General features: G+C 56.9%; 2 protein-coding genes across 2 annotated transcripts in view; both read left to right on the top strand.

Moving 5' to 3' along the window:
• Positions 1-16,806, top strand: part of TRAIP (TRAF interacting protein) — a 17,424-nt gene extending 618 nt beyond the window's left edge. Inside the window, exons 2-15 of the mRNA XM_005865378.2 lie at positions 3,344-3,401; positions 3,849-3,932; positions 5,675-5,714; positions 6,144-6,271; positions 7,690-7,784; positions 8,445-8,558; positions 9,209-9,296; positions 9,834-9,923; positions 10,336-10,424; positions 14,051-14,206; positions 15,362-15,410; positions 15,686-15,835; positions 15,911-15,961; positions 16,176-16,806. Coding sequence (XP_005865440.1) covers positions 3,344-3,401; positions 3,849-3,932; positions 5,675-5,714; positions 6,144-6,271; positions 7,690-7,784; positions 8,445-8,558; positions 9,209-9,296; positions 9,834-9,923; positions 10,336-10,424; positions 14,051-14,206; positions 15,362-15,410; positions 15,686-15,835; positions 15,911-15,961; positions 16,176-16,301 — 1,318 coding nt within the window. The 3' untranslated portion in view covers positions 16,302-16,806. The remainder of the gene's footprint in view (positions 1-3,343; positions 3,402-3,848; positions 3,933-5,674; positions 5,715-6,143; positions 6,272-7,689; positions 7,785-8,444; positions 8,559-9,208; positions 9,297-9,833; positions 9,924-10,335; positions 10,425-14,050; positions 14,207-15,361; positions 15,411-15,685; positions 15,836-15,910; positions 15,962-16,175) is intronic.
• A 3,382-nt stretch (positions 16,807-20,188) lies between these two features.
• UBA7 (ubiquitin-like modifier activating enzyme 7) overlaps positions 20,189-20,733 on the top strand; it is an 11,107-nt gene continuing 10,562 nt past the window's right edge. Inside the window, 2 exon segments of the mRNA XM_014538998.1 lie at positions 20,189-20,500; positions 20,581-20,733. The exon segment at positions 20,581-20,733 is cut by the window's right edge and continues 46 nt beyond it. Of these exon segments, the coding sequence (XP_014394484.1) occupies positions 20,445-20,500; positions 20,581-20,733 (209 nt within the window). The 5' untranslated portion in view covers positions 20,189-20,444.

Below are 20,733 nucleotides of genomic sequence, written 5' to 3'. Positions count from 1 at the left end.
TGTCCGCAGGAGGTGACAGCCGAGCTGGGCGCGGGGGCACAGGGTCCGTTCAGGGAAGACAGAGCAGGGGTTTGCACGACGGGCTTGGCGGGCGAAGCGAGGCGACTTCAAAACCCTCAGCCCGGGCGGAGGTGAGCGTTCGCCACGTTGGCGAGCCCTTCGGCCTCCTGGGGACCGATGCCTGGTGGGCCCCTGGCCGCCGGTCTGTGTGGTTTGCTTGGCGGGTGGAGTGTGTGCAGAGGCCGCTCTCTGGTCAGACACCCCGTGTGTTCACCGACCGGCAGGACCCAGTTAACGTCGCAGGGCGAGCCGTGGGGCCGCGCCTTATTTCTTGTGGTGAAATACAGAGCAGAATTCACCAGCGCAACCATTTCTTTTCTTTTTTTAATTTTTATTACTACATACTTTTTTATTGTAATAAAAGTATATAACATAAAATTTACCATTTAGCCATTTTTGGACTGTTACACAGTTTATTTAACAACAACAAAAATTCAATATGGAAAAGTACATGACCCGATTTTAAACTAGGTCCTTTGCAGAGGGGACATGAGGAAGCAATTGATTTCTCTGGTGAACACAGCCATGGTTTCTGCTCTTTCTAAGGCTTCTGAGAGGGTAGTATTTCCTCCATTTTAATCTTGTCCTGTCGCCTGCTAGTTGCCATTATCTATCCATACATGATCTGCCACCAGGTTCCTAAAGGGGTCAGATTCCGGCAGGATTCCTTGGGCATGTCCTGCCACCACCTAATTTCAATACCTTTTGTCTATCGTTTTTCCAGCTTGGGAGGGTGAGCCTTGCCCATGGTGTTCACTTGGTGAGCTGAAAGACGCTGTTCGTTTTAACCATTTTTAAGTGTACAAGTCAGTGGCATGAAGTACATTAATAATTCGGTGTAACCATCGCCACTGCCTATTTCTAGAGCTTTTCCATCATTCCAGGCAAAAAACAACAACCCACCGCCCATTAAACAATAACTCCATCCCCTCCCCAACCCCCCTGGAAAGCTCCATTTTACCTCTGTCTCCTGGAGTTTCCCTAGTCTAGGTGCCTCATATAAGTAGAATCATACAATGTTTGTTCTTCTGAGTCTGGATTATTGCACTAAGCATCATGTTTTCAAGGTTCATCCATATTATAGCATGTATCAGAATTTCACTCCTTTTTATGACTGAACTAGAGGCCCAGTGCACAAATTCGTGCACAAGTGGGGTCCGGCTGGCCTGCCCCAATGGGGCCCCATTGGGCCGGGCCAGGGGCAGGGGGTTGCAGGGGGAAGGGGCTTCGGGCGGTTGGCCAGTCAGCACCGCCCCCGATCGGGGTGTTGGGGGCCAATCAGGGCCCGGATCAGGCTGATTGGCTGCCACAGTGCGCATCATAGCCACTGGTCATTCCGGTCATTCCGCCTTTCCAGTTGCTGGGCTTTTATATATATAGATAATATTCAGTTGTATGGAAATACCACATTTTGTTAATTCTTCATCTGTTAATGGACCTTGGTTTGTTTCTGTGTTTTGGCTGCTATGAGCTGTGCTGCTATAAATGTTGGTGAACAAGTATCTGCTCGAGTCCCTGCTTTCATGTCTTTTTGGTCTGCCCAGAGGTGGAATTGCTGGGTTATATGGTAATTCTATATTTAATTTTTTGAGAAATTGCCTTACTGTTTTCCACAGTGACTGCACAAGGGTTCCGATTTCTCCACGTCCTTGCCAACACTGGTTATTTTCTGGTTTGGTTTTGCTTTTTTAAAAAAAATATATATTTTATTGATTTTTTACAGAGAGGAAGGGAGAGGGACAGAGAGTTAGAAACATCGATGAGAGAGAAGCATCGATCAGCTGCTTCCTGCACACCTCCTACTGGGGATGTGCCTGCAACCAAGGTACATGCCCTTGACCGGAATCGAACCTGGGACCCTTCAGTCCACAGGCCGACGCTCCATCCACTGAGCCAAACCGGTCAGGGCTGGTTTTGCTTTTATAATAGCCATCCTAACGGGTGTCTTCTTTTTTTAATGTGTGTTTACAACTACCAGTTTCCCTCTTAGCACTGCTTTTGCTGTATTTCATAAGTTTGATATGTTTTCATTTATTTTAAAGGATTTTCTAATTTCCCTTGTAATTACATCTTTACCCATTGGTTGTTTAAGAATGTGTTGTTTAATTTACTCGTAACTGTGAATTTTCTATTTCTTTCTGTTACTGATTTTTAAGTTTCATTGCATCGTGGTAAAGAAAAATGCTTTCTGTGATTTAGATATTTTAAAACTTATTAAGACTTGTTTTGTGGCCCAACATATGGTCTATCCTGGAGGGTTCCGTGCGCACTTGAGAAAAATGTGCATTCGGCTGTTACTGGGTGGAGGATATGCCTGTTAGATCTGGTTAGTTTATTTTATTGTTCAAGTTCTCTCTTTCTTTGTTGATCATCTGTCTGATTGTTCTATCCATTATTGAAAGTGTGGGGTACTGACATCTTTAATTTTTGTTTCAGAAAGATTTCTCCCTTCAATTCTCTCCAAGTTTCTTTCACATATTTTTGGGCTCTCTGTTTAGGTGCATACGTGTTTATAATTGTTATTTCTTCTTGGATTGAACCTGTTATCGATATATAAAGTCCTTCTTTGTCTCTTGTAACCTTTTTTTATTTTTTTAAAGTCTATTTTGTCTGACAATTAGGTAGACACCTCGGCTCTCTTGTTATAATTTTTTACTTATCCTGGTTGGGATTCATTACATTTCTTCCATTTGTGGAATGATTTTTTAAAAAAATATATTTTTTATTGATTTTTTACAGAGAGGAAGGGAGAGGGATAGAGAGCTAGAAACATTGATGAGAGAGAAACATCGACCAGCTGCCTCCCACACACTCCCCATTGGGGATGTGTCAGCAACCAAGGTACATGCCCTTGACCGGAATTGAACCTGGGACCCTTCTGTCCGCAGGCCGACGCTCTATCCACTGAGCCAAACCGGTCAGGGCTGTGGAATGATTTTTTTAAATTAGCTTTGGGAAATTAAAGTGATCGTTTCTGCATGTATTGCCTCTATGGAGGGAAGAAGGGAGGGTGGGAGGAAAAGAGGGAGGGAGGGAGGGAGGGAGGAACATCAATGCAAGAGAGAAATTGATCAGTTGCCTCCCATACACACCCTGCCTGGGAATTGAACCCGCAGCCTTTTTTGGTGTATGCTCCCACCACCTGAGCCACCTGGCCAGGGCAATTCTCTGCCGGGTCGAGGAAGAGCAGGACAGACCCTTTTGTGGACAGGGTGGCAACCTGGCCTGTATGTCTCCAGCCAAGCCATGGCTCGCCAGTCTGTTTTTCTGCTTCTCATTCCAGCCTAATCCAGTGGTTCGATACAGCACCAAGTCGCACCTGCCCACAGTGCCGAATCCAGGTGAGGGGGGAGGGGAGAATCCCTCAGTTTAAGGCCTCTTCTCCTGGCCAGGAAGCAGGAACGAGGGGCGGTCTCTGAGGCTGGTATCTTTGGTCCTTTTGGACCCTCATGATTTGTGGCTTGGGAGGCCTGCTTATGCCCACGGGTAGCTGGCAGATGCACTCCCTGCCTGGGTCAGTCTTCACTGGGTAGATTTGGGCCCCTTCTCTGCCTTTCCCGAGTTTCTCAATGCCCAGTACCTAGAGTTGGGGTGACTTTTGAGTAGTTACCATATGGGTCCCAGAGACATGACCTCAGGAACCACCAAGCCCGTGGCACCAGCTCGGGGCGCTACAGGGTTAAGAGTCTTCTGACTCCAAGGGACGCGGTGTGAAATGTTGGGCCCGAGAGCAGGCCTGGCCCAGGACCCAGCGGTGCAGTCACATTCTTCCTTGCTCTCCCCTCCAGGTTGGCCGAAGATCCATCATCAATAAGCTCTTCTTTGACCTGGCCCAGGAGGAGGAGGGGGTCTTAGATGCAGAATTCTTAAAGGTACCCGGAACTTATGTCTTCCTACTGAGCCCCACGCTCTCTGGGAGTTCTTTCTGCTCCCACCAGGGCAAGTACTTAGCGCGTGGAGGGGAGACAGAGGACAGGTGAAGATGAGTCGTTGAAGAAACACACTGTTGAGCTCTCCCTTTGGGGTTTCAGAGCAATTCCAACCCAGGGTCGGGGCGCCCCTCCCAAGGTCCCCTCGCCTTGCAAAGGGCCTACAACCATCCTCCCAGCCCACTTTGCTGCGTGGACAGCCAGGGGCAGAAGAGGAAACTCCGAGCCCGCAGCCGGGGAGATGTGTGGGCCCTTTGCTCACAAACCTGGCTGTGCCCAAACCTGCCGGGAGCTCAGCATATTCCGGGTGCCCGTGTCTTCCCCGGGCAGGAATAGGGGGCAGAGCCTTGGAATCCGGATTTGCAGCTGAGGCAGAAACCCACACTGCAGACGAGGGAGGGCGGGTTCCCTCCTGCACTCCTACTGCTTTTCCTCCAGGTCTAAGATTCAGCTTTGTTTGTGCATAAGAAGCCTCTTGAGGAAGTGGGATTAGAGTCCGCCATGAACGTGGACTCTGAGTGTTAATTTTCTGGGCATCTGTCAGATCAGGGCTCATTTGGCCTTGGCTCCAGGGTACCATGGTGTCCTTGGAACCTCACGGATTCAAGAACGGGGAGCTTTTGTGCTGAAAGCCAGCATGTTCATCGTCATGGTAACTGCTCCCCGTTTTAAGCTGTGTTCTCCCCGTGATGCAGGCAACAAAGGCAGCTTCGTGTCTCTCCGGCTTTCAAAGCCAGAACTAGGAGGCAGGAGGCAGCATCTTGAGTAGCTGGGAACAAGGGCTTGGAAGGCATCCTGCTCGGGTGTGGCAGGAGCCAGGGGACTAGAGGTGGCTTTTCTTCTCAGGCAGCCCAGGCACATCCTTCTCAACCCACCACTCCCCGCTCCAGCTGTTCAGCCTACACTGCCCAGCCCAGTCCAGCCCACATGGGGCTTATCCACCGACTGGGGCTGGGCCTTAGGGGCTGGGCCTTAGTATTGGTCCCGGGTGAGAGTCTGAGTCTTGTGTTGATCTGGAGGAGGATTTGCCGGGATTCCATCCACCTACCACCATGGACCCTTGGCCAAGCCTGTTGGTGTTCCTGCTTATGGAGTAGGCGCCTCTCTTGCCCACAAGGGTGTTGGATGCTCTGGCCTCCTGAGTGGGAGCTGGGCGCAGTGCTGCCCCGACCTCTCAGCGCGTCTGCAGCAGGGGCTCTGGAATGTACACACAGGCTCCGAGAGGCTCGGACAGTCTTGTTAGAACCTCGCACGTGTGGGGTTCCATCCAGAGGCTCACAGCTGTCCTGGCTCACCAACCATATTGATCCTGGGGCTGGAAGATTGTGGTGCACAGAGCCAGCTGTGAAGCAGGCAGGACCCCAGGGTGGAGGGAAGGAGTGGTGGCCAAGGTCCTTGGCGATGCCAACTTTGTTCCCAGTGAGTGCAGCTGATGCCCAGAGAGGGTCAGGGCCAGCACAGGGCCAAGGAAGCAAGGGAGCCTCTGCTGTAGGGCGGACCACACAGACCCTGCTTCACTCCTCTTCTCCTTTTCCTGCACTGGGGTCCTGTACCTGAGATTATTTCCCCATCTTAGCTGCTGCTTAAAAAGGCACAGAGCTAGAGCCAGGCTCCCGGGGACCCATAGCCTGGCGGGAGGCAGCTGTGATGCCTGGCTGCTGCTTACTGTGCCTGTTGCCTTGCAGAATGAACTGGATAATGTCAGAGCCCAGCTTTCCCAGAAAGGTGAGTCAGCAAGCGGCACCGGGCCATCGGAAGCCTCTGACTTGGGTGCTGGTGGGAGAGGCCAGGGGTTCTCCCTGCTTGTGTGTCCATGAGTCTGGCAGAAAAGGAGAGGAGAGGGAGGGACTGAAATCGCCCCCTGGACCAGGTAGCCTCAGCCGGGAGGGGCCACCTGAGGCACCAGAGTGTCTGTAGGAGAGGTTTCGGCCAGGAGCTTGGCAGGAGCCTGCATGGCTTCTGGGACGATGAAGTGACTGGACGCATGGGCGAGGGAGCGGTGACGTCTCTGCTCGAGGACTCCAGCCGGCTTCCCTAACGCGGCCACCCAGCCTCTGGCCTGGGACTTGTTCCTCACCTGCCTCTGGGGTGGGGTGCTGGCGCCCAGAAGCCCAGGTTCTCACGCTGATAGGTGGCTGTCCTCCCCTGCTCCAGAGAGGGAGAAGCGGGACAGCCAGGGCATCATCGACACCCTGCGGGACACGCTGGAGGAGCGCAACGCCACCGTGGAGTCTCTGCAGCGGGCCCTGGACGAGGCCGACATGCTGTGCTCCACCCTCAAGGTGGGCCCCGGGTCCCGTGGGCACCATTGCGGGGGGCGGGGAGGGATGGAGCCCCAGCCTGGGCTCACCGCTCGAGGCTTAACTTCCGGTTCTGCCTTGGTCAGCAGTTGGGTGTGTGCAGGTGTAAGATGGAGGCGACCCCCTCTTCCCCAGGCCTCCATACTGTACCACCCGCTGCAGGAAAAGGGCCATATTGGCCACACTTATGAGTGTTGTGCTCGGGAGTCTGAAGAGCTGAGGCCTTCCCAGCACTTCATGGAGGGGCTGCTGAGCCAGGACCTTGGTGAGGCGGGGCCATGTTCCCAGAGCGGCATGTACTCCACTGACGGAGCCGCTGACACGTCCATGCGCACTCTAGCCCTCGGCGGGCTGCGCTCCGGAGCCAGATCAAACGGCACCCAGCGAGGCGCAAGGCCTTTGAAGCTGCTGAGCCGCGCTGGCCGGGCAGATCAGAGCCTGCAGAGCCGGTGCTCTAGACCCGATGAATTTTGTATCAGCCGGTTGGCGAGCCTCTTGCTTTCCCAGGGGCAGGAGGCGATTGATCTGAACCCACAGCTGACATTCTGGCCTTGCAGCGAGGAGCAGTCCTTGTGGGGTGCCATTGGAGGGGGAGGGAGGCGTCCTTGTGAACAGAGCCCCGGGGTGGTCATTGTCTCTGTTCCTGCTGGTGGCTGGTCTGGGTCACGTGGCCTGGCCAGGGGAAGGGAAGCAGCAGAGCAGCTCCTGGCTGCAGAGCAGGTGTTGGATGGCATTCCCAGAGGTGGAGGGTCTCGGGCTGAGGGCAGCTGGCCAGCCGCCCCTGGCTCCGCGCTGCTGTCCTGGCTGCTGTTCATGGGTCTAGATCAGCGGTTCTCAACCTGTGGGTCGCGACCCCTTTGGCAGTCGAACGACCCTTTCACAGGGGTCGCCTAAGACCATCCTGCATATCAGATATTTACATTATGATTTGTAACAGTCGCAACATTATAGTTATGAAGTAGCAACGAAAATAATTTTATGGTTGGGGGTCACCACGTGAGGAACTGTATTTAAAGGGCCAGAAGGTTGAGAACCACTGGTCTAGATGGTGGACAGCGAGGCCTGGACTGCACCACACGCACCATAAGGCCCAACACAGGAGTCTGGCAGCCCACAATAGGCCTGTGGGTGCTGGCCTGGCTGTACCTATAAGAGACATAGCTCAGGAGGAAGCGCGCGCGCGGGAAGGTAGGGAAGCTGCTGGCCGAGGGCCTCTTAGCAGAAAAGCACAAGCTCGCGTGCGCCCAGCAGCCTTACCTCCCGGCCAGGGGTTTAGGGGACACGTGGTTTTCAGCATTTTCAAAAGCCGAAAGTTCTGGGGTAGAGTTTCCTCAGTGACGTTAGCCATGGTCCCTGGATCCTCCAGGTGACAGGTATGTTGGGGTGTGTTTGCTCCTCAGAAGCAGATGAAGTTCTTGGAGCAGCAGCAGGATGAGACCAAACAAGCCCGGGAGGAGGCCCGCCGGCTCAGGAGCAAGATGCAGACCATGGAGCGGTGCGCGGGCCGGCCCTGCCTTGCCCAGGCCCCGGGGGGCACAGCTCACAGGACTGCCCAGGAGTTGGGTCACCGCTGTGGCTCTAACCTCCAGAGGCTATGGGGGGGCTCGGGCCAGCTGGGTGTGGGCACAGGTCTCTGCTCGGCCTCTATGGGCTCCTCCACTTCCCCTGGGGCCCTGGCCACATTCTCCCTGTGGTGTGCGCGGGCCGGCCCTGCCTTGCCCAGGCCCCGGGGGGCACAGCTCACAGGACTGCCCAGGAGTTGGGTCACCGCTGTGGCTCTAACCTCCAGAGGCTATGGGGGGGCTCGGGCCAGCTGGGTGTGGGCACAGGTCTCTGCTCAGCCTCTATGGGCTCCTCCACTTCCCCTGGGGCCCTGGCCACATTCTCCCTGTCCCGTTGCCTGTGGCCAGATGACCTGCAGGCCTTCTGCTCTAGGAGCCTCTCTCTGGGGATCCCTGGCCTGGAGGACCTTGGGCAGCACCCCTTCCTCCCCAGCAGCATCCCTGAGGCTGTGCTCAGCTCTGCTGTGGGCCTTTCTTTGGGCAGACCCGCCTGCCAAAGCATCCTAGCAGCCCTGGCTGTCACCATAGCAACAGCAGCAAAGGGAGGCAGAGCTGTCTCCAAATTTTCAATGCCGTGGGTTGGTATTTTTCAGGATTGAGCTCCTACTCAAGAGCCAGCGGCCTGAGGTGGAGGAGATGATCCGAGACATGGGTGTGGGCCAGGCAGCGGTGGAGCAGCTGGCCGTGTACTGCGTGTCCCTCAAGAAGTGTGTACCCTGTCCCGCTGTCCCAGCCCAGGCGCTACGCCATGGCACCCAGCCATGCCTGCCCATCTGCTGCCCTCCCTTACCAGGCAGAGCAGGTGGAGTTAGGGGCCAGCTCGGGGGAGCCGGCCACCTCCGTTCCCTCTGAGCCCACCTCACCGTGTGGCCAGAGCCAGTTTCTTAGCCTCTCTGACCCTCTGCTTACTGAATGGGGACAGCAATCCCTGGCCTCGGGTTGAGGAAAGTGAGTGGTTATAGGCGTTATTTCCAAGGAGGTTGGCCCGGCTCTGTGAGTGGAGCCCCTTCGTGGTCTCGGCCACCTGGGTCCCAGCAGCACTGTTACTACCCTGCCTGGCTCACAGCAGAAACTGCTCAGACTCGCCAGCACTGTGGGGAGGAGGTGGGGAAAGGGCCGCTTGGCTGACAGGCACAGAGGACCCCGGATGCCTCCTGTGGGGGCCAGATGGTGCAGGGGCCTCCTGAGGGAGGACTGGCCGCTCTCCTGGCGTTGGGATAGGACCCTCACAGCGCCACCCCTTGAGCTCAGGTGTCAGAGCAGGAGGGAGGGTTGGGCTGGGCTTTGTGTTTGGTTGGTGCTCAGTCCGACCAGCAGGTGTCCCGTTCCGAAGTCTCTTTCTCTGGCCCCTGTGTAGGGAGTATGAGAATCTGAAAGAGGCTCGGAAGGCCTCCGGGGAGCTGGCTGACAAGCTCAAGAAGGACTTGTTTTCCTCCAGAAGCAAGGTACCTGTGGGGAGCAGAGGGTGAGGGAGATGGGCCGTCCTGCTTTCACGTGCGGTCACGGCTCCTGAGCAAGGCCCAGGCCTGAGGGTGCAGCTGACCCAGGGGCTGTCGACTGGCTCACAGAGACCAGTCACTGGTCCTCATGGGCGTTGGCTCAGGCTGTGTGGCTTGTCCAGTGAGGGTGGCGAGTCACGCAGGTGCTCTCCTGGCGTGCAGCCTGATGCCCCCTGCTCCTCCCGGCTCCTGCCCTCAGCTGGCAGGAGGGCACAGGTCCCAAATGTGCCACCTTCGAGGTCTGCACCAGGCCCCAAGCATACGGCTCTTGGAACCCAATTCGGTCAGCACAGCTGCTTTACTCCTGGTCCTGGTGCATCCACGGGCCGCAGGGCATAGGGGCAGCCCAGCCCATAGAGCTAGGGTCTCCCTGGGGGCCCCCCACACTCCTGGGCCCCGGTCTACCCTGAGCAGCCTGGGCCGCAGCAGGTGGGGCAGAGCACGCGGCCACCCTTGGCTCATTCCCCCTCCACTTGCCTGCAGTTGCAGGCGGTCTATTCTGAGCTGGACCAGGCCAGGCTGGAGCTGAGGTCGGCCCAGAAGGATTTGCAGGGCGCCGACAAGGAAATCGCGGTGAGGGGCACCCCTGGCGGGGCGGGAATGGGGGTGGTTTGTGTGCCTCTAAGGGCAGAGCTGGGCTAGCTCAGCCCGGAGCCTGCGCAGTCGGTGGAGCTGGCTCTGGGGTCCCTCACCCTCCCGCGTCCGGTGGGTCAGGATGTACACCTCGGCCCTGGTCTGGAGCCTGGCGGACGGCACCAGGGTCTTCCCTCAGAGTCGGTTTTGCACCGACAGCCCGAGGGCACCCGAGAAGGAGCTTTGCCCGGGTGGCGTCTGGGCCCGGGGGTCCCGGCCTCTGGGCCTGGGGCGGGGCTGCAGGCCCTGCGCTGCTCCCAGGCCTGCCGTCTGCGTGTCCCTCTCGTCCTTGGCAGTCTGTCTGGACTTGACGCCTCAGCCTTTCGTTCACACTTCTCTTTCCTTCCCCAAGAGCCTGAAGAAAAAGCTCACGATGCTGCAGGAGACCCTGAGCCTGCCGCCGGTGGACAGCGAGGCCGTGAACCGCCTGGTGCTGGAGAGGTGTGTGCCGCAGGGGTGCCAGCCGCGCGGGAGCAGCTCAGGCGGGTGGCTGTCCATGTGGGTGTGAAGGCTGTGCCTCCTGCCTGGGAGATAGCCAAGGTTTCGCTGCGAAGCAGCTCTGAGGCAGGATCTGGGCTCGGACAAGCAGAAGCCCGGGCAGCCCAGACAGGACCCGGATGTCAGGGAGGGTCAGGGGCATAGATGGTCTCCGGCAGCCGCTTATGGGATGGCTCACGGAATGCTCCGTCTGCCCCGGAGTCAGGAGCAAACAGGGAAACATTCACTCAAAGAATTCCCTCTGGTCCCTGGAGTGTGTGCATTGACGCTGCCAGCAGAGGGAGCCAAGAGGCCGGGGATGCGTGTCCCTGCCAGGAGTGGCCTCTGTTCCTCCTGCGTGTCACACAAGCCCGCTGGGGAGGGCATCCTCGGGCCATCTCCCCCTCGCTGCCCAGCTGAGGGCCCAGACAGCACACAAGCTAGTGGCCCCCCTCTTACCTGAGCCACTGTCCGTGTCCTGTGAAGATTGTCATGCTCCCGCTCCCTACGTCCAGCCAGGCGCTGGAGCCTCCCGCCCCTTCCCCAGCCACCGCCTCCCGTGCGGCTTGGCGTCCACCCTCTCACTCTTCCTGTCAGCCCAGCAGTAGCAGCCCCTGGGCATCGTGCCACTCCTTCCTCACCAAACACCTCATGGGGCCTTGGCACTGGGCCTGCAGCACTCAGGGGCCACCGCGGGCTGCGGTGGGTCGTTAGGCTGCAGCCAAATGATACTGTTGAGGACCATTCCTTGCCCTCCTGCTTCTGTGCCTTTCTGTGCGTTGGCTCTTTCCCCTGGGCTCAGCGGCCTGCAGAGCCTCCCTGGTCTCCCCAGCAGCAACAAGCTCACCCTCCTCTGCTGTTCCGGCTGTAGATCTGCTGTCCCCTGGCCATGCGCTCCCAGAGTTTGGGGGATCTGTGGGTACTGGTGGTGGTTGCCCATTCATTTGTTGCAGTAGGGCTGTCCTTCACTCCTGTCAGTTCAGGGTGGCCTCCAGAGGGAGCTATCACCCCCAACTACAGAGGGGCAATTGGGAGACCTCTCTCAGGGACCCCAAGGGCCCCTGCCCTCCAGGCTGAAGGGTGTTGGGAGGCCTTTGCTTAGGGAAGGCCCACAGGCACCATGAACTCATGGGGAGACACTGACCATCCCCCTGCACAGGCGGGGGACTACCCAGGGCCTGGGCTCCGTTTTGGAAAGTTGGGCTATGAGTGCCTTGCTCCACCCCCTGAGGCCTCTGGCACGCGGCCCTGTCTGTACACAGGCTGTGGGTAAATGTTCCAAAGGTGATGGCGTCCCCAGGACACCCAGGCAGTGCCTCCGCCAGCCGGGCGGGCTGCTGGGCTGCACACTCCGCGTGGCAGACAGGAGGTGGGAAGGAAGGAGAGGCCTCGGCAGGAGGGGACAGCGCGAGCTTCCTAAGAGGAGGGTTTGCTGGGAACGGTGTGAGGGCACAAGAACTGTCCACATGAGCCAGCGGGCACTGAGCACCTCTGCATCTTGAGTTCCCTCTGCGGGGCCAGGAGGTGCAAGGGAAGAAGACTGTCTTAACGTGAGCCAAAGCTGGGCACGTGTCGTGGGCACCACTGGGCAGGGGCTGGGGATGGCAGCAGGGAGCCCTGCCACGAGCCGCCCCCAACCAGGCCCTGCCTGCCTCTGCCACTGGGTGCCCCTCTTCTAACTTGGACTCGCCGGTGGGTGAAGGGGGGCAGGACAGCAGATGCTGTGAAAAGTAGGCCTGAGTGGTTCCGGCTGCTGCCTTGTGCTGTGGTTCCGGTGAGGAGTGGGCTTAGGTGGGATCACACAGCCTTGATTGCACCTGCAAGCGAGGAAGGGGGAGCTCCCGCGGGCTGGCCGGGGAAGGAAGCGCTAGTCCAGGCTCCCACAGGCTTCCCCCAAACCCCGGCGGCAGCTCCTTTCCTCTGCTCGGCACCCCCTGGGCTCCTGGCCCGAGTCTCACCCTCACGTCACAGCCCTGCCCCTGAGCAGAGGGAGGAGGGCTTCGGGGACCCTAGCTGGTTCCTGAGGGAAGGAAGGGGGTGTGGGGAGTGCCCCTGCCACTCCCCAGAGTCCTCCTCCGACCACAGGAGCTGGGAGCCCCACCAGGCCTGGGTGGGTTAGGAAAACCCTACTGGCTGCAGTTTTCTAATTGAACACCTCCCCATCCTAACGGTGAAAACAGTCGTTGAGAATTTGGAAAATATGGGCCTATCGCAGAGGTCGTCACTGTTGCCAGGCAGTAGACTGCCCTGCAGTCCTTGTTCTGTCTGTGGCCTGGGGGCAGGAGACGACCGCCTTTCCGTCTCTGTGATTGAGACTATTCTAGGTAAATGCCTCAGATAAGTGGGATCATACCGTGTGTCTGTGACTGGCTTAGTTCAGTTAACGTCATGGCCTCAAGGTCCGCCGTGTTGCAGAAGTGCCTTTGTTAAGCTGAGTGACAGTCTATTGTATGTGACTGCCACCGTTTGCTCTTCTGTTCCTCGGTGGGCGGGCACCTGGGCTGCTTCCGTTTCTGGCTGTTGTGAACGCCACTGCCGTGAACAGGGATGTGCGCATTTCTCTCCGAGAGCCTGCTGCCGGCTCCTTCGGACAGGCTCCCAGCGTGGATGGCTGGGTCCTGTGGAATTCTATTTGTAACTTTTTGTGGAACTGCCTTTCTCTTTCCCACGGTGGTTGTACATTTCACATTCCCACCGACAGTGCACAACGTTCCAGTCTTCCCACATCCTTACCGACACCTGTTATTTTGTTTTCTGGTTTGTTTGTATCGTTGTGTTTGTACAGCAGCATCCTAATGGGTGTGAGGTGGCATCGCATGGGAGTTTTAATTTGGTTCCCTAGTGATGAGTGATGTTGAGCATCTTTTCATGGGCTTATTGGCCGTTTGTCAATCTTTTTAGGAGAAATATCTGTTCAAGACCTTTACCCATTTTTGAATCAGGTTGTTTGTTTTCTCCGTGTTGAGTTCTAGTTCTCTATAGATTTTAATCCCTTACCAGAGATATGATCTGCAAATATTTTCTCTCATTCTCTGGATCGCCCTTTTACTCTGTAATAATACATTTTGATGCACAAAATTTTTAATTCTCTTGAAGTCTGATTTGTCTGGGTTTGTATTGCTTTTTAAATGTCACATATGAGCATTGCCCCTGTCATTAAGTTTACAGTCTGAACACCCTCGAATGTCTCATAGTCAAGCGAGGAACGTGCCAGCCCCGGAGGGAGTCATTCTCAGTTTCTAAGGTGCCGTCTGCCACAGCAACACCGAGGGGGCAGCCGATCTGTGGCCACGTTTCCGGCTCCTTGCACTGCAGTCTGATAAACGAGGCCGCTTGCTCAAACGGCAGTAGCCCTTGCACATTTGGGTTGTGTGTGGGTTTTGCTTGCTCCTTCCCTGTCGCCCAGCCCGTCACTGGTCCAGGACTGGAGGACTACGCCAAGTGGGCTTTCCTGTGGAGATTAGGGCTTCCTCACAGGTGGCTCGGAGCGGGGCGGGCTGCAGGCCCCTGGAGAGGAACCATCTCCGGAGCCCTCAGGCCGCTGTCCTGGGCGCCACTGTGACCCTGGGCCACCTCTGTCTGTGCCCTAGCCCGGCCCCTGTAGAGATGCTGAGCCTGAAGCTGCGCCGGCCGGCCTTCAGTGATGACATTGACCTCAATGCCACCTTTGACGTGGACACCCCCCCGGCCCGGCCCCCCGGCCTTCAGCATGGCCATGCCAAGAAGCTCTGCCCGGAGAAGGCACAGTAAGTGGCAGCCCCTGGCCCTGCCCACCGCCGGGAGGGGAGGGCTACGGTCCCTGCAGGCCCCGCCTGGCAGCTCTGCGGGGCTGCGGGGCAGCGATGGTCCCCTGGGCTGGACTGGCATTGGTTCCAGCACCTCCTTCCTCCCTGAGCACGGACTGCACAGCCTTTGTCTTGCTTGTCTAATTCATCGTCACCATCGCCCTTTAAGCAAGGGGGCAGGGGAAGGGGTTGGAGAGGATGCAGAGGTCCCGTGGGGACAGGATGGGCTGATGGTGTGGGTGCTCCCACTGTGTGGCATGCCTGCCCCCCGGAGTCCTGAGCAGGAACTCGCCACCTCCTCTTCCTTCGGGCACCTCTCAGACTCATGCTGGAGGCAGGGCCATCTGAAACCATGGAGCCCAGGCCCCCACCCCCACCTAGGGGGGCAGCCCGTAGCGGCAGGTGTGGGAAGCTGTGCAGAGCTGCAGTGGGTGGGTGGGACCTGCGCCAGGGATGCAGTGGCACTGGCAGCGGGAGGCTGTCTCCCTGGCCACGCAGGCCACGTGCAGTTCATCATGGAGACTGGCATGGAAGTATGCGCTGCCCAGGGAGGGGGGCCCAGGGCTGTTCTTTGTTATTCTCAACCATAGGTCACCATCCCCCCCTCACCTGGGAGGGTCCCCAGGAGTTGGATGGAAACATGGTATCCAGCTCAGGAGCTGGGAATGGGCAGCCTGGCCCGGCCTGTCCAGGGAGGTGGCCTCGCCCTGCTCTAGGGGCTGTTGAACTCACTGAGGGTCTCGTGGGTGGTGGCCCCTCTTGGGCAGACAGGGCGAGGCCTGAGCTCATTGGTGTGTCTGCCTGTGTCAGGGCTTTCCCTCCTGTGGGTGTGAGTCGGTTGGGCTCTCCTGGGACATGGAGAGGTGCCTGGGGCTTGGGGAGCATTGGGGTTAGCTTATCCTTGCGTGGGAGCCACCAGGTTGGCACGTGGTCCAACCTTCCCTGCCTCCACCACTCTGGCCGCTGTGACTGTCCAGCTGGTCACAGGGCTGCCCTTGGCGTGGGGATCACTGAGGTGCCTTGCCCAGCACCCAGCACGACACGCCGTGCCACACGGTGGCTCCGCAGGGGGCATGTCCTGTGTCTGCTCACCTGCCTCTTGCCTTCGTGTCTCAGCTCTCCCACTCAGGACGGTCCCAGGAAGCTGCCCAAAGGCTCCAAGCAGGTAAGGCTCCCAGAAGCTCAGTCACCAGCAGCTGAGTCCCTCAGTCCCCGGCCAGGACAGAGTGAAGCTGGACTCTGGGAGGGCAGGTCTTGCCAGAACCGTCAGTCCTGGCCCAGGACTGGGGCCCTGCGGGGCCCCCCGAAACCTGCCCATTGTCCTCTCTGCTCCCCGGAGAGGCACAGGAGGTGGGGGGGGTGTCCTAGTCCTCCATCCCGCTCAAGTGCTGCCACCCAGTGCTGCCACCCAGCTCAAGCCTGGCCCTGGGTCTCCGGCAGGAGCCCCAGCTCTCGCTGGGCGGCCAGCGCTGTGCGGGCGAGCCAGACGAAGAGCTGGCCGGCGCCTTCCCGCTCTTCATCCGGAACGCCGTCCTGGGCCAGAAGCAAGCCAAGAGAGCCAGGGCGGAGCCCCGCTGCAGCACAGACGCAGTGAGTATGCCTCCCGCGGGGGCAAGGCCAGCCCACGGCCCACAGCCTGCCGCTCATCTCTCCCTTTCACTTCAGGTCAGAACAGGCTTCGATGGCCTTGGGGGCCGGACCAAGTTCATCCAGCCTGTATCCTTGTTCTGTGGCCTTGGGCTGAGCTGAGCTCTGGAGCCCACACCCTCCCTCACCTGTACCCCAAACCCCAGCCTGCCAGGGGCTGCTGCCCTGGGTGTGCAGAGCCAGACCTCGCTGAGTATAGCGGGCGGCCCACCCCAAGTCTCAGCCTCTCCTGCCTGCGTTCCAGGCCCCCTTCAGCCAGCCTTTGCCTTGACATCTCCTTCAGACCGACACAACTATGATCCGCCCCCTGCCGGTGAAGCCCAAGCCCAAGGCCAAGGCTAAGCAGAAGGTGGGGGCCAGGACAGCGCTCTCTCCCTCCCAGGCCAAGCTGGACACCTTCCTGTGGTAGCGAGAACAGTGAGGCCGACCAACGGCCAGATTGTCTGTCGCCTCCGACTTACAGCCGAGGACTGGCTCAGCTGGGGGGTGGGGGCATGGCCCTCTCCCAGGACCAGCCTCAATGGCGGACAAGAAGCTGGGGCTGGGTGAGGCCCAGAGGATGCGCTTTCCCAGCGCGCAGCCGGCCCCACCCCCCATACTGGGCCTAGCGGGGTCGGGGGAGCTGTGGTCAGTTCACCGTTCCTGCCAGCGGGCTTGCTCCGTGTTGCAGGCCCCCATGTATGGCCACGACCAGCTGCTGGGCTCCCTCTGAGCCTCCAGACCAGGGCCATTTGCTGACTGTATGGACCAAGTGCTCGAGGCTGCACAGGCAGCTTCGCCTGCCCAAGCTTCTGCCTGCCTGGCGTCCTGCTAGGCGTGGCCTGGCCAAGCAGAGGGGCAACGAGGGGTGGTGGTGGGCAGAGGAGGGGCGAGATTTCTATGTTGAAAATAAACAAGAATCTTTTCTTCCTGTGTCTGGGAGTAGACTTTTCTACTTTGGAAAACTTTTTTTAAAATATATTTTATTGATTTCAGAGAGGAAGGAAGAGGGAGAGAGAGATAGAAACATCAATGATGAGAGAGAAGCATTGATCGGCTGCCTCCTGCACGCCCCCTGCTGGGGATCGAGCCTGCAACCAGGGCATGTGCCCTGACCAGGAATCGAATCAGCAACCTTTTGGTGCCTGGGACGACACTCAACCAACTGAGCCACACCGGCCGGGCAGAACTGACATCGCGACAATATTGTGCCTACCTATCCATGTACCTGGGATGTATCTCCATTTATGTAGAACTTTTAAAATTTCTTTCATCAGTTTTGATGTTTTTCTTACATAGATCTTGTACATATTTTGTTAGATTTATACTTAAATATTTCTCTTTCCCCCTCCTTTTTCTTGGTACTAATAAATGATAATATCTTCAATTGCAGTTGCTCACTGCTGATATGTAAGAAAGCAGTGGACTTTTGTGGCTCTAGTGATAGTGAATCTTCCGTTTGTCATTGTACTTCTCAGCTCCAAAACTCGGCAGCGACGTTCTGTGAAGGTCTCCTTCCTGTGAGTGGTCACCCTCTCCTGTTTACTCACGTGCTTTGCAATGTTTTGTTGCGGCCGGATATTCTGAGTAGTATGTTAGGGTAACTCTGGAAATTGAGTTCTCCCACCCCCCGGGACTGCTAAATTTTGCTTCTTGAGGGCCGAAGCTGTCTACTTGTGACTTTTTCAAACTGTTTTTGCAAAATATGGGTTCCTTGTGCACTAAAGTCTGTGCTCCACTCTCTCCGCTGCCAGCTAGCGACCTCACGGCTTTCTGGCCACAGAGGAGGGCGCGGGGCCCTGCCCTGGCTCTTTAACCTGACAGGTGCCTGTAGTGTCTGGGCCGTGCCCAGGCTGGCGTCTGTGGACAAAGCTGCAGTGATTCATTTCTGCTAGTCTGTGCCCTGTGAGAGGTGCCTGAGTCTAGGTAAGAGTCCTGCTTTAGAAAGTCATGCCCAACAGTTTTACAGCCCGGCCGATGTGGCTCAGGGGTTGAGCATTGACCTGTGAACCGGGAGGTCCTGGTTCAATTCCCAGTCAGGACACATGCCCAGGTTGTGGGCTTAATCCCCAGTCAGGGCACATACAAGAATCAATCAATGAATGCATAAATAAGTGGAAGAATAAATCGATGTTTCTGTCTCTCTCAAATTACTAAATTACTTTAAAAAATGTTTATTGAATGAAAACATGCACACACACAAAATCACCTACCACTTTACATCCACTAGGATGGGTGTAATTTTTTTAAAATATATTTTTATTGATTTCAGAAGAGGAAGGGGAGAGGGAGAAAGAGATTGAAATATCAATGATGAGAATCATCGATCGGCTGCCTCCTGCATGCCCCCCCACTGGGGATCAAGCCTGCAACTCGGGCATGTGCCCTTGACTGGAATTGGAACATGGGACCCTTCAGTCCACAGGCAGACACTCTATCCACTGAGCCAAACTGGCTAGGGCAGGATGAGTATAATTTAAAAAAAAAGAAAGAAAGAAAGAAAAGCCAAGATTGGCCACAATGTTGACAAATAGGAATTTTGTACACTGCTGATGGAAAACATTTTGTTGGTCCCTCAAAAAATAAACAGAATTACCATGTGACCCAGCAATTTTACTCCTAAGTATGTACCCCAAAGAATTGAAAACAAGGCCTTAATTACATGTTCAAGCATGACTATAACAGCATTCACTATTCATAATATCCAAAAGGTGGAACCAACTCAAAAGTCCATCAACAGGTGACTGGATAAACAAATCGTGATATACGCACACAATGGAGTATCACTCAGCCACGAAAAGGAAGGAAGCACTGATACCTGCTACGATGTGAATGAACCTCAAAAACATGCTAAGTGAAGAAAAGTTCACATTTTGTATGATTCCTTTTTTAATCATTACCCGAGGATTTGTTTTTTATTGGTTTTAGAGAAAGAGAAGGGGAGGGAGAGAAGCATCCATCCATTGCCTCTTGTACATGCCTTGACCCAGAACTGAGCTTGCAGCTTAGGTACATGCCCTGACTGGGAATCGAACCCGTACGTTTTGGTGTACAGGACGACGTTTCAACCAACGGAGCCCCCTGACCGGGCTGTATGATTCCTTGTTGTTGTAATCCTCACGCAAGGGTATTTTCCCATTGACTTTTAGGGAGAGTGGAAGGGAGCGATGCAGTGAAAAAAACACCGATGGGAGAGGGATTGAGCCTGCAACCGAGGCATATGCTCTTGTGCAAAATCAAACCTGGGACCCTCCGGTCTGTGGGCTGACGCTCTATCCACTGAGCTAAACAGGCTAGGGCTGTATGATCCCTTTTATATGAAATATCCAGAATAGGCAAATCTCTAGAGACAGAAAGACTATGTGTTTGTCAGGGGGTTGGGGGGGTAGTGATGGTGGGGGTGTTCCCAGGGGGTTGTCGGAAAGCTTTGAGGGGTGGTGCTTGCATAGCACTGTGAATGCACTAAATCTTACTGACCTGAACACTTTGGATGGTTATTTTCATGTTATGTGAATTTTACCTCAATTTTAAAAAAGAATGTATGACAGCACGAGGCTTAGCTATTGTGGGGTTTCGTGGGGAGCTGTGGCCCACCCTCCTGAGCAGCGGTCGCCAGCCTTTCGGACCTCACGGACCACCGCTTGGCGACCGCTGCTGCAGAGTGCCGGTTCCGAGTTCCCAAGAAGGCAAATGACACGTCCGTGGGTGAAGGCTACACAGGACCTTTCTCTACTATTTTTGCAACTTGCTTTGAGTGTATAATTATTTCAAAATAAAAGTTTAAAGGAGAAACAAGGACACGTGATCATGCCTGCCCCATGCCTCGCACTCACAGACTGGCCATCCTCGCTGAGTCCTGGGACTCGCCCCGACTGGCCGCCTAGGGCTGCCACCTGCATCTGCTCTGGGCTGGCAGCCGTGGGCCGGGAGGGACCCTTCCTCTCAGTGGGGCTGGCTCGGGCCTCGCAGACACCCCAGAGATGCCAGGCTCCACCCAGGGCTGGGATTTGGCCCTCAGCTGAGACCACATAACCTCCTAAGTGCCCACGGCCTCTGGGCTGGGACTGGCTGGGACCTCCGGGTCTCTGAGTCCCTGGATGGTGGACAGCCAGCAGGCCGGCCAGTCCCCAGGACAAGGAATTCCATCAGCATTCTGTGGACAGGAGCCCATTCAGGCAGGCCCTGAGCTCCCGGAGGTTTGGGTCGTCTAGGGACCCTAGGAGTGCGCTGCATCCAGCCCCTCTGGGCCCCCCCCCCATGGCTGCACTTCCTGCTCCGAGACCAGGTGCTCCGCCCACCTTGCCCGTTGCCCAGGGCTGTGCCCGGGGCCCTAGGCTTATCTCTGTCTGGCTAGGCTGCCCAGCACCACCGGAGGCAGGACCAGGAACCAGACCAGCCTCCAGTTTCACTTTCATTTTCGCTTTCCCTGTAATGACAGAGGAGCCGAGGAAAGCTGTGCCCAGCAGGTTCTGGCACTGCCTGAGCCTCAGCACCTGCTGCACAGGCCCCAGCCGGGCACCGGCCTCTCCTGGCACCTGTGGGCAGGGCGGCTGCCGTCGGGCCCGGCTTCGGGATGGATGTCCCCGACGCCTCCAAGCTGCTGGATGAGGAGCTGTACTCCCGGCAGCTGTGAGGCCCGAGGTGGGGAAGGAGGGGGTGGCCTCTGACCTCTGAGCTCCAATTCACTGCCCCTTCCTTCCCGCCCGCAGGTATGTGCTGGGCTTGCCGGCCATGCAGAGGCTTCAGGAGGGTAAGGTCCTGCTGTCCGGCCTGCAGGGCCTGGGCGCCGAGGTGGCCAAGAACCTGGTCCTGATGGGCGTGGGCAGCCTCACTCTGCACGACCCGCAGCCCACCTGCTGGGC

This window comes from Myotis brandtii, unplaced genomic scaffold (assembly GCF_000412655.1).
Source record: "Myotis brandtii unplaced genomic scaffold, ASM41265v1 scaffold207, whole genome shotgun sequence".
Classification (NCBI taxonomy): domain Eukaryota; kingdom Metazoa; phylum Chordata; class Mammalia; order Chiroptera; family Vespertilionidae; genus Myotis; species Myotis brandtii.
Note: the sequence above shows the minus strand (reverse complement) of the source record. Positions and strands in the feature narration are given on the sequence as shown.